General features: G+C 36.5%; 1 protein-coding gene across 1 annotated transcript; it reads right to left on the reverse strand.

The window, feature by feature from the left end:
• Nucleotides 1-24: 24 nt before the first annotated feature.
• LOC136813199 (uncharacterized) lies at nucleotides 25-2,674 on the reverse strand. The gene is made up of 3 exons (XM_067069720.1): nucleotides 1,900-2,674; nucleotides 638-1,192; nucleotides 25-144 (listed from the first exon to the last, which is right to left on the reverse strand). Exons 1-3 carry the CDS (start codon nucleotides 2,560-2,562, stop codon nucleotides 49-51), a joined length of 1,314 nt encoding a protein of 437 aa, XP_066925821.1. The 5' UTR covers nucleotides 2,563-2,674; the 3' UTR covers nucleotides 25-48.
• Nucleotides 2,675-20,026: the final 17,352 nt, after the last annotated feature.

Consider the following 20,026-nt stretch of genomic DNA (forward strand, 5'->3'; position numbering starts at 1 on the left):
TGACGTCGTGATCGTGAGTCAACAAATTTATTTTGGGCAATATACGACTTACTGTGTGACGACTTGTTCTAGAGGAGTTTGATCTGGGTGTTGTTGGATGAGTCTTTCGATGTGGGTCACTGCTACATCGTTGATGATGTCTTTCTAAAATATAAGAAAATGATCAAAAACATTTATACTGGGCCGTTTTCGAAATGTGTGACCTCCATAACTCGAATGTCTCCTTTAACTCGAACAAGTTTTATGGTCTTTTCAGTTTAAGCCGTTTTACTTAAATCGAACAAATTTAACAGTGTCTCATAAACATGGTTCCATAACTCGAACAAATTTGCGTTCTCCGTGTGTGTCCGAATTATGAGACTCTATTGTAGTAAAATAAAACAAGCGATAATAAAAGAGAACGTGGATATAAATAAAAAAGGCCAAATGATTCTGGATACTTTCCGGTAAATTGATCGGTCCACGCATGAAAATTAACCAACGCAAAGAAAATTAACCCACGCAAAGAAGCAAAAAACTGTATCATGTCAATTGAATTATAAAGCACGGAGAGTAGAAAATGTTTAGTTCTTGGCTCTTGATATAACAGCTCGATATTTGAGTCGTTATCAAAGCCGAGGAACTTATGATGACATACCACTCGTTTCTTAGCATAATGATCGAAGTCTTTCATCCCTTTCTTTAGGTTGGCAATATCGACCAAAACGGGTGGTGCAGGCGCGGGTACAGGTGGAGGTGGTGGTGGTGGAGTCTCAGGAACCTTGATTGGAGTTGGTGCCTTGGGCGTAGGTTGTTGTTCAGGAGGTCTTGTAAAGGTACTTGAACCTATAGTGGCAGTTGGAGGTCTCGTTATTGTACTTGCTCCGATGATATTCTTGAAGAGATTGTTCCGATTCTCCTCGATCTGTTTGAAAATTCCAGCAGTAAAATCAGGTCCCGCCCTGGCGGCATTCGGCGTGGAGGTGGCATTCGAAGGACCAGCACCGTCTTGTAGCCTGTTAGGTACGATGACATGAGTCCGGATGGTCCCACCGACATGTGATAAATTGACTGAAGAATTATGAGTGCTGCTAGTATCTGACGAGCTTTTCCGTTTCTTGGCGTCTGGCGTCGATTCGTGGTTTTCGTTTTTACGTTTTGCTCTGTTGACGGTGATACTGACTTCCAATACGTCATCATCGTCGTCCAAAATCTGAATAGAAGCAATTTATATGAGAAAGTTAATCAGATGGTTTGGGGTATTCGGGATGTGTAAATTCTACATGTGGTCCCGAGAAAAGTTCCATGTTCGTTCTATTTCTCTTACAAAGTGCTTTTTTAGTCAAAACACATGTTCCATGTTCCATGTTTTTTTGAGTAGCTTTTCATTTCTTTTGTGAGAAGTTCAAGTTACAAACTTTTTTGACTTTTAGTATAACAAAAAAAAATCAAAATTCAAATGGAAAGTTTGTTCCAAAGAAATTGACATTTCGCACATTTCAATAATTTTTTCTTGAATGAAAAGAGATAATAATTCAAAAGGAATACTGGAACATCATAAGTGGATGATTTAAAAAAAATGAAGGAATCAAAAATCCTAAAATTATACTTTTACAAAAACTTGGAATTTCATATTTTGGCAAATATCATGCATTCAAAAATGTTTCATATCTATTTTATTTTTGCCAGTTTTTTTGCCTAATTTCTCCTTGATTTCCGGAGGAAGGGGTATCTGTATATCCCGAACGCCACCTTTACTGGAACAAGGTTGTTAGTTCCTTCAGGTATTTAAAAATCCTTATAAAACAACAAAAGCTCGAATTTCCATAACTCGCTCAAATTTCAACCTGTCGTGCGTGTTCGAGTCACTACGTAGTTTAAAAATCAAAACATTCATTAAAAGGAAAAATCAAGACATACTTTTGGGCGAACTTGGGAGACGTCAGTTGACAAATCTTCTAAAAGCAACACCTCGTCAATGTCATCTGCTGGGAAATAATTGGGATCCTTGGCAACTACTGGTGAATTTTCACCAGAGCTGATAGTAACAGGTTCTCTATACCTTGGAATGTCTTTATTACGGTAAAAAGAGTTGTCATTTTCTGAAGATGTGGAGCTTAGTGGAGTATCCATCGAATCTAAATCAATATCATCTGAAGTTGTGGTATGGTTACTGCTGCTTGGTGTAGATGCAGTGTTATTGGTGGAGAGGTTACTTGACGAAGTTGTGGTCAATGAGTTACCGGTGACATCGGCAATTCTAGTGCTGGTTGAATTCATCGTTGAATTAATAGTTGAGTTGATTAGAATGGCTCGATCATCATTACCGACCATTTCTTCAACTATCTCTGCTTCCACGCCCATATCCTGCTCAATAGTATTTCCCTCCTGAGTTGGAACATTGAAGTCATCCGGTAATTCTAACAATCGTTCGATACAGGATGGTAGGATCATGGTTTTGTCAGCCATTTGACCGTAAACGTTCACAACATCATTGTGAATGAAGGTAATGATCTGTTGTGAATGTTGAGGGAATATTGAGGAGAGTTCGGTGAGGATGGCATTTTGGTTTGGTCCTGCCATTTTTGGTTGATCGGACTCGTAGTAGATCGTGTTTTCATTTATAAGCAGGAGATTGGGTGTACTCTTTTCACATATTCCATATGTTATAATTTATATACCATTTTTCATTAGTTTTGCTGTAAGAAACAATATCAAAGAAAAATAAAAGACGCTTTTCTACCACCTTTATACGTTGAGGTTTTCCTCTATCTATTGAATTTCCAGAGAGTGGCTTTGCTCAGAGGAGTCAGTAAGAAATAAAACGCCGCTCGTTTTAAAAAAGGACGGGCGGAGGAGGACGGAGTCGTATAAAAGATTCCCAACGATTCTAACAATAAAACTATTACAATAGAATAACAATTTATTAGAGCGGACTTTCGATAATTCGAACTTATATCATCCAGATCTCTCAGAACTACATGTCAGTTTCTGTCAATGGGAAACTCTTGTATAATACTCTCCGTAATTAAGATGTATTTTAAGGAGCTGAAGTACTCCGAAAAGTTCACATGTAGTCTTGTTAGCGCATATAATAACATGGTGATAAAAAGCATGACATTTCGCAAAGATGATCCCTAGGCTTTAAAGATGTTTTAAAACAGCGGTGGATTGTTTTATAGGCGAAGTAGAGTTTGTTACGGTTAGGCGTCATTCCGGATCTGAGACATTTTTCTTAACTCAAGTGTCGTGTTGCCCCTGCGATGGAGTTATGTTTTATCTTTAAGCTCTATCTAGTAGATAGCAAACTTTCCATTCAGGTAGCAGGCAAAAAGTGGACAGAAAGTTGGCAGTTAAAATCTTTGCTTGAAAAAGATTGAAAGAAGAACGGGCGTTAAATTGACGTGACAAGAGGGCCACACATTTAATTTGGACGGACTGGGCGAAAATTGGGCTGTCCAAACCAGAACTAACATGTCAGCTGTTTTATCTAAAGAGACGTACAAGAAAGTTAGATTTTCCAAAAAGCAAAAATCGGCTGTGGGTCGAAATATTAATTATCCAATACATTGAAGGGGAAACTTGGTTGAAATATGACGAAATCTTAGGTGACGAAGTTTTATTCAATAAGAAAACTTCACCAAGTTTTCTGTTTTAGGAAAAGCCTAGCAAATTTTCTTGTCAATAGTTCTTATGATATTAAAGTTCTTTGATGGCCTCTATAATAAGTTCAAAAAGCTCATATTTTTTTTAACAATTCAGCTTTAATTCAAATATGTAAACTTTTTAGTGAAGTAACAACCGTTATTTCAAAATGGAATTTTATCAAAAGTTAATTTGAGAAGCATTTTGGAGTGGTATGTGAGCGATACGGTGTCAAAATATTCAGTATCTTCAAACTTGAGAGCACAAATTTTTGGAGATTCGCACTTTTTTTAAGATCGAAGGAATGGCAAGAATAGGGGTGGACTCGAAATGAAATCGAAAGGGCAGAAATATTGAACAGAAGTTCTAAAAGGATTTTCAAAGAGTTTTGACAATTTGAAGGATCAAGGTATCTCCTTTGAGAAAAATACTGGTTGAACCAGTTTATAAACAAGCTAGATGCTGAATGGACCTACCTGATGATGAAAGTTAGATAACAATGCGAGGAGAAAAAAATCAGTCAGAAAATATATCGTTTAGCGAAAATGCATAATGCAATAAATTCATCATTGATTGTTGATGGGGGGAGAGGGAAGGGTTGTAGGGAAAAATTAATAGAAAGTTCTGGTCGCAAAAATCAGTTTTATTGACAATTGAATAATGCTTGATGGTGAGCATTGTTATCAATAATGTTTTTGTGTGAAGAACATAGAAATACAAGGAAAACATATAATGAAAATTTGCAAAAACGGCGATTTCCGGCATTTTCAACCGGAAAAATTTTTTTCTCAAAAATCGAACTCGGCCATGTTTTGAGCATTGCAAATACGCATCTTTCTGCAAAAAATCAGAAAAAGCTAAAGATGAAAATTCGAGAAAATGTAAAAAAAAAAACGGTTTTCCGGCATATTTCTGGCATTTTCGGCCGGGAAAAAATATTTTTCGAAAATCGGGCTCCGTCACATTTTAGGTATTGTCATTTTGCATCAGTGTGCAAAATTTCATGAAAAAATATAAAGTACAGCTCGAGAAATTCAAGAAATACCGTTTTTCCGGCGAAAATAGGCTGTTCCGGCGATTTTTAGAAAGTTCCGGCTTCAAAAATCACTTTTATTGACAATTAAACCATGCTTGATGGTGGGCATTGCTATCAATAATGTTTTTGTGTGAAAAAACAACGAAATATAAGGAAAAAGTCCGATGAAAATCTGCAAAAACGGCGATTTCCGGGATATTTCCGGCATTTTCAGCCGGAATAGAATTTTTCTCAAAAAATCGGACTAGGCCATGTTTTAGACATTGTTAATACGCATCTTTGTGCAAAAAATCAGAAAAAACTAATGATGAAATCTCGAGAAAATGCCAAAAAACCGGTTTTTCCGGCATATTTCCGGCATTTTCGGCCGGAAAAGTACGTTAATTGAAAATCAGGCTCTGTCATATTTTAGGTATTGCCATTTTGCATCAGTGTGCAAAATTTCATGAAAAAATATAAAGTACAGCTCGAGAAATTCAAGAAATACCGTTTTTCCGGCGAAAATAGGCTGTTCCGGCGATTTTTAGAAAGTTCCGGCTTCAAAAATCACTTTTATTGACAATTAAACCATGCTTGATGGTGGGCATTGCTACAAATAATGTTTTTGTGTGAAAAAACAACGAAATATAAGGAATAAGTCCAATGAAAAATCTGCAAAAACGGCGATTTCCGGGATATTTCCGGCATTTTCAGCCGGAATAGAATTTTTCACAAAAATCGGACTAATCCATGTTATAGGCATTGCTAATACGCATCTTTGTGCAAAAAATCAGAAAAAACTAATGATGAAATCTCGAGAAAATGCCAAAAAAACCGGTTTTTCCGGCATATTTCCGGCATTTTCGGCCGAAAATAAATTTTTTTCGAAAATCGGGCTCCGTCACATTTTGGGCATTACCATTTTGCATCTTTGTGCCAAAAATTAGGAAAAACTAATGAGCCAATTCCGAGAAAAGCTAGTAACGAACGGACGAACGGACGAACGAACGGACGAACGAACAGAGGTTAATTTATAGGACCTACAGCCCACCGGGGTAGGTCCAAAAAATCGGGTCAAAGACATTTCTATGCTGATATTTTAGAATTAAATATTCAAAGAGAATTTTTATGACGTTCGTGAGGTAATAAAATATGCACCGCATCACAATTGCTATCAAAGAGTGCATACAAAATGCTCAGTACCCAGTGATCAAATATTTAAAAGAACAATGTGTAGAATAAAATTGTGTCACATCAAAATTTCATGACTCTCTTTCTTCACATCGAGAAGTCACATAAGAGTTTTACCCCCTGAAAAGCATAACGTTTGAAGTAACATTTTGACCTCGTAACAGGGGGTAAAACTTTCGTATTCATTCACTGAGATCGTGCATCAGGAAACTGTGTTAGAAAGAGTTATGAGCAATCGAAATGTTGAGTCATTGGAGGAACTTCGAAAGTAGCTAGATTATAAACAGAAAAATTTAGTTGCAGAACAGTCTTCGAAGACATAATTATATATGCTGATAGAAAAACACATTCCTGAGATGAGCAGACGAAATAGACTGTTTGAAAAAATGTGGATACCTGAAATAGCATTCTTACTGGCCGTCGTCACCAGTGATTGTTTTGGTGTTCCTGCATATCTGAACAGAAATCTACAATCTCGTAGACAATGCAGTACATTGGCGACATCAGGGGTGAATAATGTTTCACAATGTCCTATTGGATGTTTCAAAGATGTCGATAAATGTTATAAATGTCCAGTATTATCGTACAAAGACGACCTTAAAGATACAACATGCCATCTGTGTGGTACTAATTCGGTTAATAATTATAACCATACAGAGTGCAGGTGTAAAGAAAAACATTTCAGAAAAGTAGAACATAAACAGCGTTCAGACAAACCATGTTTAGATACATTGCCCAAAGGATTGGCTTTCAAAATTGTGGATGATTATTTTTTGACAGTTACATGGAGTGGAATTCAAGAGGAGCTGGAGGTTGGAAACATTTCTTACACTTTGGAATGTTTGAGTTGTCTGCCTGAAGAATATTTTAGAATCACCACTAGAAAAAATGTAATCAGCTTCATCAAGCCTGTAACCCATAAATTCTACAAAGTCAAGTTAACAACAAGTTACATTGACCCAACCACACACCTGCACGTCATTGTACACGTGACCGAAGATCATGTTTTCATTGGTACTGAAAGTGAAAGTGAAAGTGACCGGACTATTATTATCATCATCAGTGTTTTGATCCCGTGCATATTGACTTTCCTGATAACAATTGGTTTAACATACATTGCACAGAGGAGACGAAAAGTTTATTTCCACGCTGAAGAAAAAACCACACCATGACAACAGTAGACGTATAAAATTCTATACCAACCACCTGTAAAATTAGAACCACAAAATGCAAATGATGTTTTCCGAAAATGTATACAACACATAATTAGAGATTAAGTCATTTTGGAATGAATTTAACATCACACGAAAAACTTTTGAAATACAGCTTTCACAAATGTCAACCAAAACGTACATGATTATTTTACTTCATCATTCAAGGAAGTGTTTTTCCGAGTTTCTGAGCCGTAACCAAGACAAACAGCTCTCCCCCCAAAACAAGACCAACATTACCCAACCAACCTGCCGTCATTTACCGAGCAGTGTTTTCTGGCTAGTGAGGACCACTTTATTATCATCATCGTGTTTTGATCCCGTGCATATTGACTTTCCTGATAACAATTGATTAACATACATTCCACGAGGAGACGAAAAGTTTATTTCCAAACGCGATTGGTGTCTTTGAAGCGGAAAGCAGCCACCAAAACCCACATGAGAGTTTTTACATCACAGTACAACAGTAGAGAATTGATCAAGGAGCTAACTTGAAAATCACCTACTGATTATTACACCATTTAGCCGTATGCTGTTTTGAATTTCAAACCCTTTTTTAGACCCGCCCACAATAATCGGAAAAAAAAATGGTACTGATGAAAAACAAAGAAATGACCACAATAAGTTCAAAAAAAAAAAAGAAACCAAAAACAAACAAAAGAATGCCAACAGACAGCCATGTCTACCTAAATCATCACAAGGGTATTTGACACCACGTGAGCAACCACCCACACAACATACAAGACCACGCCCAATGAGCTGGTATCTCAGAGAAATGGCAATGAACGAAATGAATTATAATAATATTCAAATACAAAGTCGCGCCCAGAGTGGGATCATTTATGAACCTAACATGTACAATTCACCGAATTATGGACATCATTACCCAAGACCGATGCAGCATATGGGATACAGTGGCAATAGTGGTTATTTTCCACAAATGGAAGACCAGGTCCTGCAGAGACATCAAAGCGATTTATTCATGCGTCGGACAGTGTTAGAAAATCAGGCCCGCTTTAATAAACAAGATATAGGCCAAAGTGTGTGGCCTCTAGGCATGCATGGAAGGGTACGCACTCAAACGTCTCTTGACCAGAACCAAGATCGAAACAATTCAAGATATCTTCAACAGAAAGCTGCAGCCAGGAGAAACTTTGTGCCATACCCACCAGCATTTTACAATGAAGAAGATATATTTGAAGAGTACCCAATTATACAACCAACACCACGCATAGAGCAGAGGGGTCGCTCAAGAACTGTAATGTGTCCCAATGAAGGGCTACCAGAGAGACGTGGACGGTCAAGAACAGTAATGGAGCCAGATGAAGCTTTCCATGATTTTGCACCTCGTCAGCGATCAAGGACAACATTAGCACCACCTGATCCATTTCTGTTGATACCACACTTGATGAATGATATACCCAAATCAACAGTACCAAGTGAGCCAAATAATAACAATCTCACTGCACTAGATCAAATCAAGCTTGTTGGTAAATATAAACGAACAGAGAGCAAAGAAAAACTTTGTGTAGCAGACTATGTGAAATTGAAAAGGCCACACAGTGCTGATGATATAAATAAAGTGTATGGGATAGAATAGAATACCAAATATACAGTCAGTTTGATTATTTGGCACCGGAGCTTGGCTGTGCAAGGAACACCTCAATTCTTAGCCCTCTGTCTATGTTAGGATTTTCCGAAGTAAAACTTTTAAGCCTTTGACTTAAGGTACCTAGATTTGGTATATATTGGTAGATGAGGTATATGTACAGTATTTTGTATATTTGGTTTGTTGGGTTGCTCTTCGCTTTATATACGTTCAACATCAACAAAAATTTGTAATTTTTTTAACTTATTTTAACTAACATATGTTTTGTACCTATCATACCATTTTAAATAGCTTCTAGTCAAAACTGGATGGAAATTAATGAATCAAAACTTATTTATCATTTAATAAAATAATTAAATTCATTAAATTGAATTTAATGTTTTTATTATAATATGCCTGTCCAGAAATATTATTTTATGGAAAGAGGATATAAGTTTTGGGCGGGCCATGATTTTTCACCCAGCCAGTGGACGGGAAACATTTTTTAGATGGGAAATATTTTTTAGGATCTGCCTCAGTTTTTCTCAATAAGGGACTTCAAATTTTGATTTTCTAAGGGTCCTTATTCCCTTCAATAATCCACAGAAGATTTTCCCCAGCTTTTTGCCAGCTTGACAAAAACTGATCCAAAGGGGCCATTAAATGAGAAAGTAAAATTAAAAAACCTATATGTCACTTTAGGTTGAAGCAAAAAAGGCCTTTAAAATATGTCTGTCATGTTGAATAAATAAAACTCTAGCATCAAAACAATGGTAGAAATATATTTAGCACATGTGCTTACTAATATGCACTAATGTGTCATTGTTTTAATTCTGAAGTTTTCAACTATTAAACATGACATTCAAACTACCTTATTGGCACTAATTTTCGTGGGAATTAATTTTAGCGTTTTTTGCGGTTTTGCCAAAAGTTTAAAAATTTGAACCCGGGAAATACATACTGTACAATTTTTTTCCTATTTTATCAAAAAAAATTTAAAAATACTTAGAAAATTAAACAAATTTGTCCAAAAAAAGGGCAAAACTGCGAAAATTAAAACCCGCGGAATGCAATTCTTCCCATCTTTTCTGACTGCGAATATTTTCAGTTCCCGCGAAAATTAGTTCCAATAAGAAAGCAAAAGATCTATAAAGATCCTGCCATCTTTGATTTGCCTAACTGAATTTTGATAAATTAAATTTCAATAAGGGTACATGAAAAAAAATCGAGCTCAATATGTATATCAGGACTCTATGTGGATAAAGTAATCAAAAACTTGTAGCAAATAATGATTCAAAGAAGTACTTAGCTATCAAAAAATTATTCTGTCTGATAATTTCTGACTTGTCTGAATTTATGTTCTGAAGGTGAATGGGTCTAACGACATGAGCCTTATATTATTCACACATTAAAACTTGTAGAATATGTGTCATCACAAGTGATCTGAAGTAAAAATGAATTGGAACGTTCTCAAGCCTTCTCGAACATTCCATAGCATTCCCTGGGCCCGGTTGTTCAAAAGTTGATTAGATTAAATCCCGATTAGCTCTAATTGCCATAAGATTTCGATTAGTTAATCCCGGCGATTAACTTCTGTTGTTCGAACGTCAGATTAACTAATCGTGGACATTTTGCCTGTTTTTTCAAAAATCTTAATCTTGACGTCACTTTTCGAATGTTTTCAAAACATTCGAAAATCTTTTTTCGTTCGAATTTCTCACTTCAATGTAGCGACTTCACTTTTTTTGTTGGAAAAAGCTTCTTAATCCTCATTAATCCTGGGTCAGAGCAGGATTAAAATTTGGCCAATTTAATCGGGATTTAATCCAGATTTAAGCTTAACTTTTCAAACAACCGACAGCTCTGCGTTAATAGGCGCTAATCGAGATTTAATCGAAAATTTAGCTAATCGTCCGCTAATCCACTTTTGAACAACCGGGCCCTGGAACGTTCTAGATCGTTCGTTCAGGAACGTTCAAAAACGCTCAAGAACCTTCCAGAATACTCGAAAATGTTTTAGGACGCTAGGGAGCGTTCCAGAACGTTCCAGAATGCTCGCGAACGATCCTTTGCGTACGAAAGTTAATATTTAAGATTACCCAATAACAATGCTGCGAACGATTTGGAACGTTTGCGAACGTTCTGCAATGTTCCTGAACGTTTTAAAACACTCCTAAACTAGTAAATAAAAGGGAACAATCAGCAAGGTTTCATTTGTATTTAAAGTCGCTTGTGATGACACATTATTTCAAATAGAACTTTTTCTTTAAATGAACAAACCAGCCTCTTTTTAAACTCTTACCTTTCCCTACCTAGGAACTTTTGCAAAATCCCTGATTTCAAATTTTTTTGCAATGACTAAATTTAGTGAAAATGGCCCAAATCAGAGTAGTGATTTCCTACAAATCAGCGTAGTGATTTCCTACAAATCAGCGTAGTGATTTCCTAGGATATTTATGTTTTAGGTCAATTCCTTTGATAGGATGGTTCACTTTCTCTCTCTCTTACTGAACTTTAATCAGAGAGAACCACGACAAAATATACCACTCTCTCTCTAAGTTGGTCCTGGTTGGTCTAATGTCAACATACCTCTTCTAATCCCTACACCCTTCACAGAAGCTGGATCTTTTTCTTGGGCCACTTGGTTATTTTGAGCTTTGAAAAGTCCCAAACGAGTGCTCGGGCCAGGTTTTTGGAGGCAAAAATCTAAAATTTTGTGGTCAAATGTTTGGGCCAAAATAATATTTTACTTTTTGGGCATCATCCGAACATGACCCGGAAATGTTTGGGTAGATTCATACTGTGGTTCTCACCCTTCTTTAGATCAGCCTATGAATAGTAGGAAGGTCTGAATCACTGATGGACAAAAGATCTTTCTCACCCTGACAGCAAAGCAAAAAATTTAATTTCCATCAAGGGTTGAGCTTAGTAAAGCTCAAGTTACAGATGTGGAACGATAAACTCGGTATACATTCACTCACCATCTGGATAAGGCTATCACTGTATCTCACTAACATTCTGCCAATTGGTAGTGTGAAGGTTTTGATCACAGACTTTTACCGCAATGGACTGTGTTCGAATCCCAAGCTCTTCCAGGCAGGGTGTTAGGGATATATGGTGATGGACTCTCTACCTTCACTCACATGTTATTCTCTCTCAATCCGGCTGATAATCGAAGTATCGATTGACGTCAAATAAGCTTAGAAAAGCTCAAGTTAAAGATGTAGAACAATAAACTCGGTATACACTCTAAAGGGTTGTCTGAATTAGATGAGGGGTGTTGGTAGATTGCATATTAGATCATTTTATGGCACTCGAACTTCATTTTCTGGTCAGGATACCAGCATGGAAATGGTGCACAGTACGCCAAATGTATTCGGAGTGAGGCAGTTATTACTTTTGGGGGATTGGTGTAAGGAGCGGATATACAGTAAAGTAAGATATTGGCGTAAGTCACAGCTTTTCAAGACAAGAGGAGCACCGTCATTCTAACACCCAATTTCATTATGTCAGGTTTAAATGCATCTACCTTTCTGCCTCTCCCTTGACCGCCATATAATGACCTAGAGTGAAATAGAATGAGAAGCTTATTTTGAACAATTTTAAGGCGCGGGAAAATACCAGGGCTCAGACCTGGACCTGTTCGGAGGTTTTACAGCGGCTCCAAAACCCCCTGCAATTTCGGAACTTTTTTGGGCGTAGACCTCAGTTTTAAAACAGATAAGAATTTGGCGTGGACTTTATATCGTTTCCACACTGGTCAGGATATCATGTTTAATATAATTAAAAACTCCAACGTCAAACAACGATAAGAAAAAATTAATGCATAATCATAGTAAAATTATGCATCAAACCTCCAGGTAGGATGTCTGGTCTCTTATCTCCCCTCTACTTTAATGGGATAAACTTTGGCAGCAATTAAACTTTGCAAATGATACTATCTGCGAAATTCCAAAATTTTGCGGGGACTTAATTTTGCGGATGAGAATTTCCCTGATTTTTCACATAATTTCACGGATCAGGATAAAATCTAATTTTTCTAAAGTGATTCTAAATTTTGCAAAATCAGGGTTGCAAAATTCGGTTCTCTCAAAATTTTGATATGATATGGTAGTATGCAAAAAATTTGAAAAATAACAAAAACATTTCTTCAATGCTGGATTTGAGGACTGTAGTCTGATTTGCGGGACGAAAAAACGTCAATAGAAATTTAACATTTTGGCAGATCGAAGAAAGATTTCAAATTTTTTGCAGGTAAGTATATATACTTAATTTCGTGGATGAGGCCCTTCCAAATTTCCATTGGGACTTAATTTCACCAATTTTTGCGGATGACACCCAAATCCACAAAATCCACAAAATTTAATCCCGCGAAAGTTTATCCCATTAAAGTGTGTCCTCCAAAGAAGTATGATTGATAAACTTGTTGGAGTTATCAAAACAAATTTGTTGTCAAAGAGATTTAAAAGTAAGTGAAAATACAGGCCAGATATTAACCAGTCCCATGTTGCGACAGTTAGAGCAGTTGACATACTCATATTCTGATTTTTTGACTTTCTCAATGTTATGTTTCTAATACCGTAAGTTGGTCTAATATCGACATCCCTTGTCTAATTCTGACACCCTTCTTTAGAGAAAGGAATATTATAAAAGCTTGAGTCATTGATTGAAGAAGGATTATTCCTCTCTGACCACTATGCAAAGAAAAACAGTTTCAACCTTTCTATAAATTTCAGCTGATAAAAAGGGTGTCGGAATTAGAGGAGGGGTGTCGATATTAGACCAAGTTATGGTAACTTTTTTCTAAAATACCGTGAGTGGTCCTAAATTTGTCAGCCCTGCCTAGATCCGACCCCCCAAATAACTGCTTTGAAAAAAAAATGTATGTTTACAAACATTCCCTCTCCAAGTTGAACAATAAACTGTTGCAAGAATTCTCGAAACAAAACATCTAACAACAAGATGACTATAATGTCAAGATGTCAATTAATGTGATCAAAAAAGTGTGAGTTAAAAATAATTAAAATCTCTATTATTCTGAATCTGTTGCTCGTGTTTAAAACGTTAACAATTTTGTAATCAAAAATGATGTTTTGTATAAGAAGCAATTATTGTTTTTTGGTTCAATTGGTTCAGTGTATCAAATCTCTCAGTTTAGTTGACACTTTGGTATCTTCATTGTGTCACAGCGTAAGGTTTGTTTTATTTTAGTTTGTATCTTTGAAAGATCCCATTGGATTTAGACAGGGCTGTTGGATTTAGGACCACTCACGGTATATACTAAAGGTCTCCTATATCCACCCACCTCAGGGTTTGAATTATAAATTTTGACACAACACATACATGTACATTGACAAGTAATCCCTTAGAGAAGTTTTTATAGAAATTATCTGCAACAAAAACGAAAGTGGTCTCTTCTACTGATTGCTTCCCAGCGCTCCTTCACGCAGCTGTTTATCAAATTTCCACCAATGAGGTTGTCGCATTTCAAACGGACCTTCTTTTTGGCACCCGTGGCCTTTCAGTGCCTTGCACGACGGGCAGCTGTAAAATCCCACCCTTCATACAGTGAGGCTGGAACTTCGATCTTTGAGGATTACGATTTTACCAGTTTTTTAGCGATTTTAGCCTCGCTAACCCAAATCTCGCAACCTCTTTACCTCAAAGAAGATCGAAATTAGAGTTTTTCAGCGTTTCGAAAAAAACTCATAGCAGAAATTTTTTCATCTTCACAGGATCGATTCTCAACAACAAAATACATCTTTTGGTCTTTGGGTTTGTTTCTGACGTTTTTCCTTCAAAGAATATTGATCACTTTCCTTTTCCCCTTGAGCGCGGGAGAAAAAAATGATTAGCTCGCGTTTTTGCGCGGGCGAATAAAGATGAGGCGGCAATCTTGCACTGAGGTGAGGGTGCTACTTAGTTTCCGCCCTATTTTGCGCCCACGATAGAATGGTCCAAACACGAGGGTATCTAAATGATAAACTATGTCGGTCTGTAAGTGTTTATTTTTTAAGAGATACAAATAGTATATTGAAAATCTTTAACTAATTCGTTTAAGTACTTTGAGCGCAAATTTAAATATATGGTTAAATAAAAAACAAATGATAACAGTTCTGGTTTATTCCTCAAACCCCCGGGAAAAGTTTTTTTCTGCTGACTTACCTATTTTACAAATCTCGGAAAAGAACTCCCATAGGAATTCCGATACCTAACCCGATTGGTTAATTTCGGAACGGCTTCATGAAAGTCATAATGGAAGATAATCTTAAAAGTTTCTGAGTAAATGTGTGTAATTTATCGATGTTGATGGCTTGTTAATTTCTTTAAAGAAAAAAGATAACAGGTATAGCTTTTCAGTGTAGCTGGAACCTCGATATTCCAGGATTAGAAAAAGCTATACCTGTTATCTTTTTTCTTGAAAGAATCAACCCCCGGGGGTTTGAGGAATAAACAGAACTGTTATCATTCGTTTTTTATTTAATTGTACATTTAAATTTGCGCTCAAAAATACTTTAATAAATAAGTTAATAATATTCAAATATACTATTTGTATCTCTCAGAAAATAAACACTTACAGAACGACATAGTTTATCATTTAGACTACCCCCGTGTTTGGACCATTCTATCGTGGGCACATAATAGGGCGGAAACTAATTAGCACCCTCAGTGCAAGATTGCCGCCTCATCTTTATTCGCCCGCACGAAAACGAGCTAGTCATTTTTTTCTCGTGCGCTCAAGGGGAAAAGGAAAGTGATCAATATTCTTTGAAGAAAAAACGTCAGAAACAAACCCAAAGACCAAAAGATGTATTTTCTTGTTGAGAATCAATCCTGTGAAGATGAAAAAATTTCTGTTATGCGTTTTTTTCGGAACGCTGAAAAACTCTAATTTCGATCTTCCTTAGGTAAAGAGGTTGCGAGATTTGGGCTAGCGAGGCAAAAATCACTAAAAAGCTGGTAAAATCGTAATCCTCAAAAATCGAAGTTCCAGCCTCACTGCTTTTTCTAATCCTGGAATATCGAGGTTCCAGCTACACTGTCATATATTTGTTTCTATCCGTGATCCACGGATTAGGCTTTTTCTCATCTTCAATTTACTGAAGAAAGCGGGAATTTGATGCAAGAGTTAGATTGTCAACCAAGTGCCGTGAAAAATCATTGAATAAAAGAAGAACTTAAAATCTTAAATATTTTTATTTTAAGAATCTAGGTGCAAAAAAGTGAAACATAGAAAAGTGTCACCCTGTGTGTTGCCCCTACAACAAAAGAAGATTCCTTACTTGCAACAACTACGCTACGGTCCTAAAAATTAAAAAAAGTCTAAGCTAAGCTCTGACCCTACCTAACCCTAGCCTAAGCCTAACTGATAATAACTGAACCCCTGTCTTATTCCGCAGATTGAAAAATTTGACTTGCATCCCTGGAGAGGGGACCAGTCTGGAAAGAAGAGAATATTTACGCCAGAGATTTCTTGGCCGAGCCTTTGTGTAAGTCTATGAAATCCAAAGTCTGCGCCGGAGATATCTGGCGTACATGCCTTACTTTCCAGATTGGAGAGGGGAGGATGGATGAATATCATCGTTTGCAAATCATCCACAAATCATTGCATCAATGAATGGTATTGCTGCACTTGGGAATTTAGTGTAGTGTGTGCTGAATATAAAACTATATAATACTTAACTATATATAAAATAGCTCAAATAAAAGCCATTGGTTGTGGTTGTTCTGGTTGTTTCTTCGAATGTCGGTGAACTTTCTGTTTTGCTACTGGTCCCCCATGTGTTTTGTCTAGTCGGGAGCAGCTTTAATACATCTTAAGCTCGCCTAAAATATATAAGGAAATTGCGATCGTGTTGTTAGATTTTACAACTAGACCCGACTGGTCGATTTTCAACGTTTTCAAACTTCTTGAACTTTGAAGGGCGGATGGCGGTGAGAGGAGCGTGCACCGCCGGGACTTGGTGCCCCAAAAAAGCAAAGGTTCCGGGTGGTAGGTTTTCTACAGAGGTGCTGTAGTCAGTCGGAACCACTACATAGAAATGGCAACTATTGCCTTACGGGAAATATATCCCGAACGGGAAGGTGAAAATAAACAAAAAAGGAAACTGTTTCCAGGTTGAAAACTTCATCACTTTTCTGTTTCCCGTTTTGATCAAGAACTTTTCATTGTTCCCGCCCGAACAGGAAGTTGAATTTTTGCCCCCGCAACGAGCGCAGCGAGTGAGGAGGCCTTCATAGCTTCACGCAAGGATATTGGACAGGAATCTCGAATTTTTGCGCGCGCGCGTTTGTTCGTATTGTATGTTCCGGCTAATATTATGCTCCGTAAAGTTTGTTGCCCGGTTAGCTTTAATATAGTGGTTCTTTCTTGGCATGCGCGGCGGACATTTTATCATGTTTTTTGAGAGGATCTTTTACAGCTTTTAGAACGCCATGTAATGACGGTAAAAAATCACTGATCTCTATAATAATTAGGCGAAAATAGCGTGATTTGATTGGTCTCTTAAGATTTTATTGACAAATCAAATTACGTTAAACGCCGCCATGTTTGAGTACCCGCAATCTGATTGGTTCTTGGAAATTGATCAAGTGTATTGTGCAAATATCAGTGTGAAGTCACGTTCTGGCTTTGGCAGACATGTTGGATTGTTCAAAGCAGTTGGATTTCAAAACTTGGTTCTCTAATTTAAAGGTCTCTTGCAGTCAAATTGCATTACTTTTTTCAAAAATTGACATATAAACCAGTGAATTTGCTGACATTCAAATTATACAATCTGTCTCCTGTCTTTGACATTCAGATTGACTAATTTTTTGGCCGAACAGTTTGATCGAAGCACGGTCAACTGCCAGCTGTAGCACCTCAAGCTGATTGAAAGTACAAGAAATTAAAGTTAAAGAAATGGAAGAGGAGGACTTTTTAATTGATTTAGACACTGCATTGAATGTTGTGCATTTCCGAAATTCTAGCAGATCAACTGGTGGACGTACTTTTTCTTGTGCTGTTGACTGTTTTCTTGAAATTTGTTATCGCTTGTTTCTCCCAGAAATAAAAGCCAAAATATCATTTGAAGAATCAAGTGACTTTTTTAATTTGCTTCAAATAAGTGGATCAATGGAAATTCCATTTGAAAATGACGATGTTAAAAGTAATGCTTTTCGACTGCTGGATGAAATTAGAGAACCATTATGGTCAAGGATCATTGAAAATTGTAGACGTTTACAAAAAGAAATAGTGACGCAGAGTTTCAAGAGATTTTTGGAAGTAACATTTTCAAGAACTTATCAGAAAGAAGAAACATGTTTTTGAAGTGAGCTCCGTAATTCAAGGTACATGTAATAGTTCGGTTTGTGAAAAAGAACGTAGAGAAACAGGTAACTTGTTAGTATCCTTTCAGAAATTATGTTCCAGAGATAATGATTGATGCAGTTCATGGCCAAACTGTGTATTGAATTCTCTTCTTAATCCAAGTTCAGTAATAAATTGCGTACTTGCTCTGTCAAATACCGGACACAGGTTCAAGCTTTTGATCTTCCAAGTTTTCTCTTGATAGAAGTTTCCACTCCATTATGCCTAAACAATTGCAGTTTTTGAGCAGATTCAGTGAAAGAAATACTATAACAATTACATGTGTAAGGAGTTGCGGTTTCCATTTTGCGTGTGCAATTTTATTGAAAACAATGGGTTTTACATTGATGATTTAAATCCTGACAAAATATTATATCAAATATAATGAATTGTTCGCAGAAAATACAGGAGGATGGTTCTTTGCTTTTTACAAAAAACTTAATTCAGAAGAAATTGATTTTGCAATTGATACTGATATTCTTCAATCATAGCTAAAACTAATGACAAAAAAGCTGACGCTTCAACGAAAGTCAGTGAGAATATTGAGACCAAAAAAGAATATCCTAGCCGAAAACGAAATATAACCAGTTATGCAGGTCTTTGCGATCAAAGCAATAAAAAAAGCAAACTTGATGATATGTTCAAAAAATTGACAAAGGGTAAAAAAATCAAAACGAAAAAAGAACATAAAAAATTACGATCCTGTTAAACGAAAAACAAATTATGACTCTAAAAAAAAAAAAAAAGAAAATTTATGATCCTAAAAGCGAAAAGAAAGGTACGATCCAGAACAGCGAAAAAAGGTTGATTCAGAACAGCGAAAGAAAGATACAATCCAGAAACAGCGAAAGAAAGATACGATCCAGAACAGCGAAAAGAAAGATATGATCCAGAACAGCGAAAAGAAAGATATTATTCTAAAAAACAAGCTGAAAAATCAAAAACTGTAGAAACAGACATTGACGACATCAATATGAGTAAAAACATGAAAGATTTTCAGAAATCAATGAAGTTCACCATGACTCAATGTCAAACATGTTCTGAATCTTGGCCTATAAAAAGTACCTTTAAAGTAAAGTCAATTAGTGATTACATTTGTACGCGTTGCAAAAGAGATAAAGGAACTCCCAAAAAATTCAGTACTGAGAATAATATGAAACCAAGTGCAGTGCCAGAAGCACTTAAAGGTCTCACACAAATTGAAGAAATGCTTATTGCTAGAGCTTTTCCTGTAATGCAAGTGTACACCCGACCAAGAGGAGGTCAAAGAGCTTACAAAGGTCATGTTTTGAATCTGCCTCACAATGTACAAAAAATTGCTGATGTACTTCCAAGAGAGCCAAGTGACATCCCGGTAATGATTTTTCGGGTATCTAATAAACGTACATGTACGTTTATTAATTTTAACAAAAATTTTCCTCAATTTCAAGTGCCTACTTTTGTTTCTAATGATAAATATCCATCTTTGACTTTTGAGGTTTGTTCTACTCGTCAAAAGAAAGCAAATTACCCAATATTTACCCCCTAACCTCATTGAAAAGATCCTTCAATTAGGTTTGCATGCCTCCATTTTCGACCCTGTACGTTTATTCGCTACTGTACGTTTATTAGGTACTCGAGTAGTCTAATTACTCTGATATGGTTTCCACATGATAGCAAAAATGAATACCAATTTAAGTGGAACAAGAGCCGCAAAGATGCGGATAAATATTTCCTTTACAAATGTTAAAAAATAATAATGGATGTCCTCAAAAGATTTCAAAGTGCTTTAAATCTCAGATAACATCAAGCAATACAAGTCCCTAAAATTTCAAAATTCCATTTATGCTATTGCCAGTATTTACAGGATTATTCATAAGATGACTGTAGGTTCAAAGCTACGGATCGCGGAATATATCCAAGCTGAACCCGACTGAGAACAACAATGCAGTAATCAAATTGGCTGGAACTTTAATTTTCGTTAGGTGGACTTTAAATGGATTTTAGTATTATACTAGCGGTCACCCGGCGTCGCAACGCCAAGTAGAGTGTTGTTGAACACATCAAAA

The sequence above is a fragment of the Clytia hemisphaerica genome, unplaced genomic scaffold (assembly GCF_902728285.1).
Source record: "Clytia hemisphaerica strain Z4C2 unplaced genomic scaffold, Clytia hemisphaerica genome assembly, whole genome shotgun sequence".
Lineage (NCBI taxonomy): Eukaryota > Metazoa > Cnidaria > Hydrozoa > Leptothecata > Clytiidae > Clytia > Clytia hemisphaerica.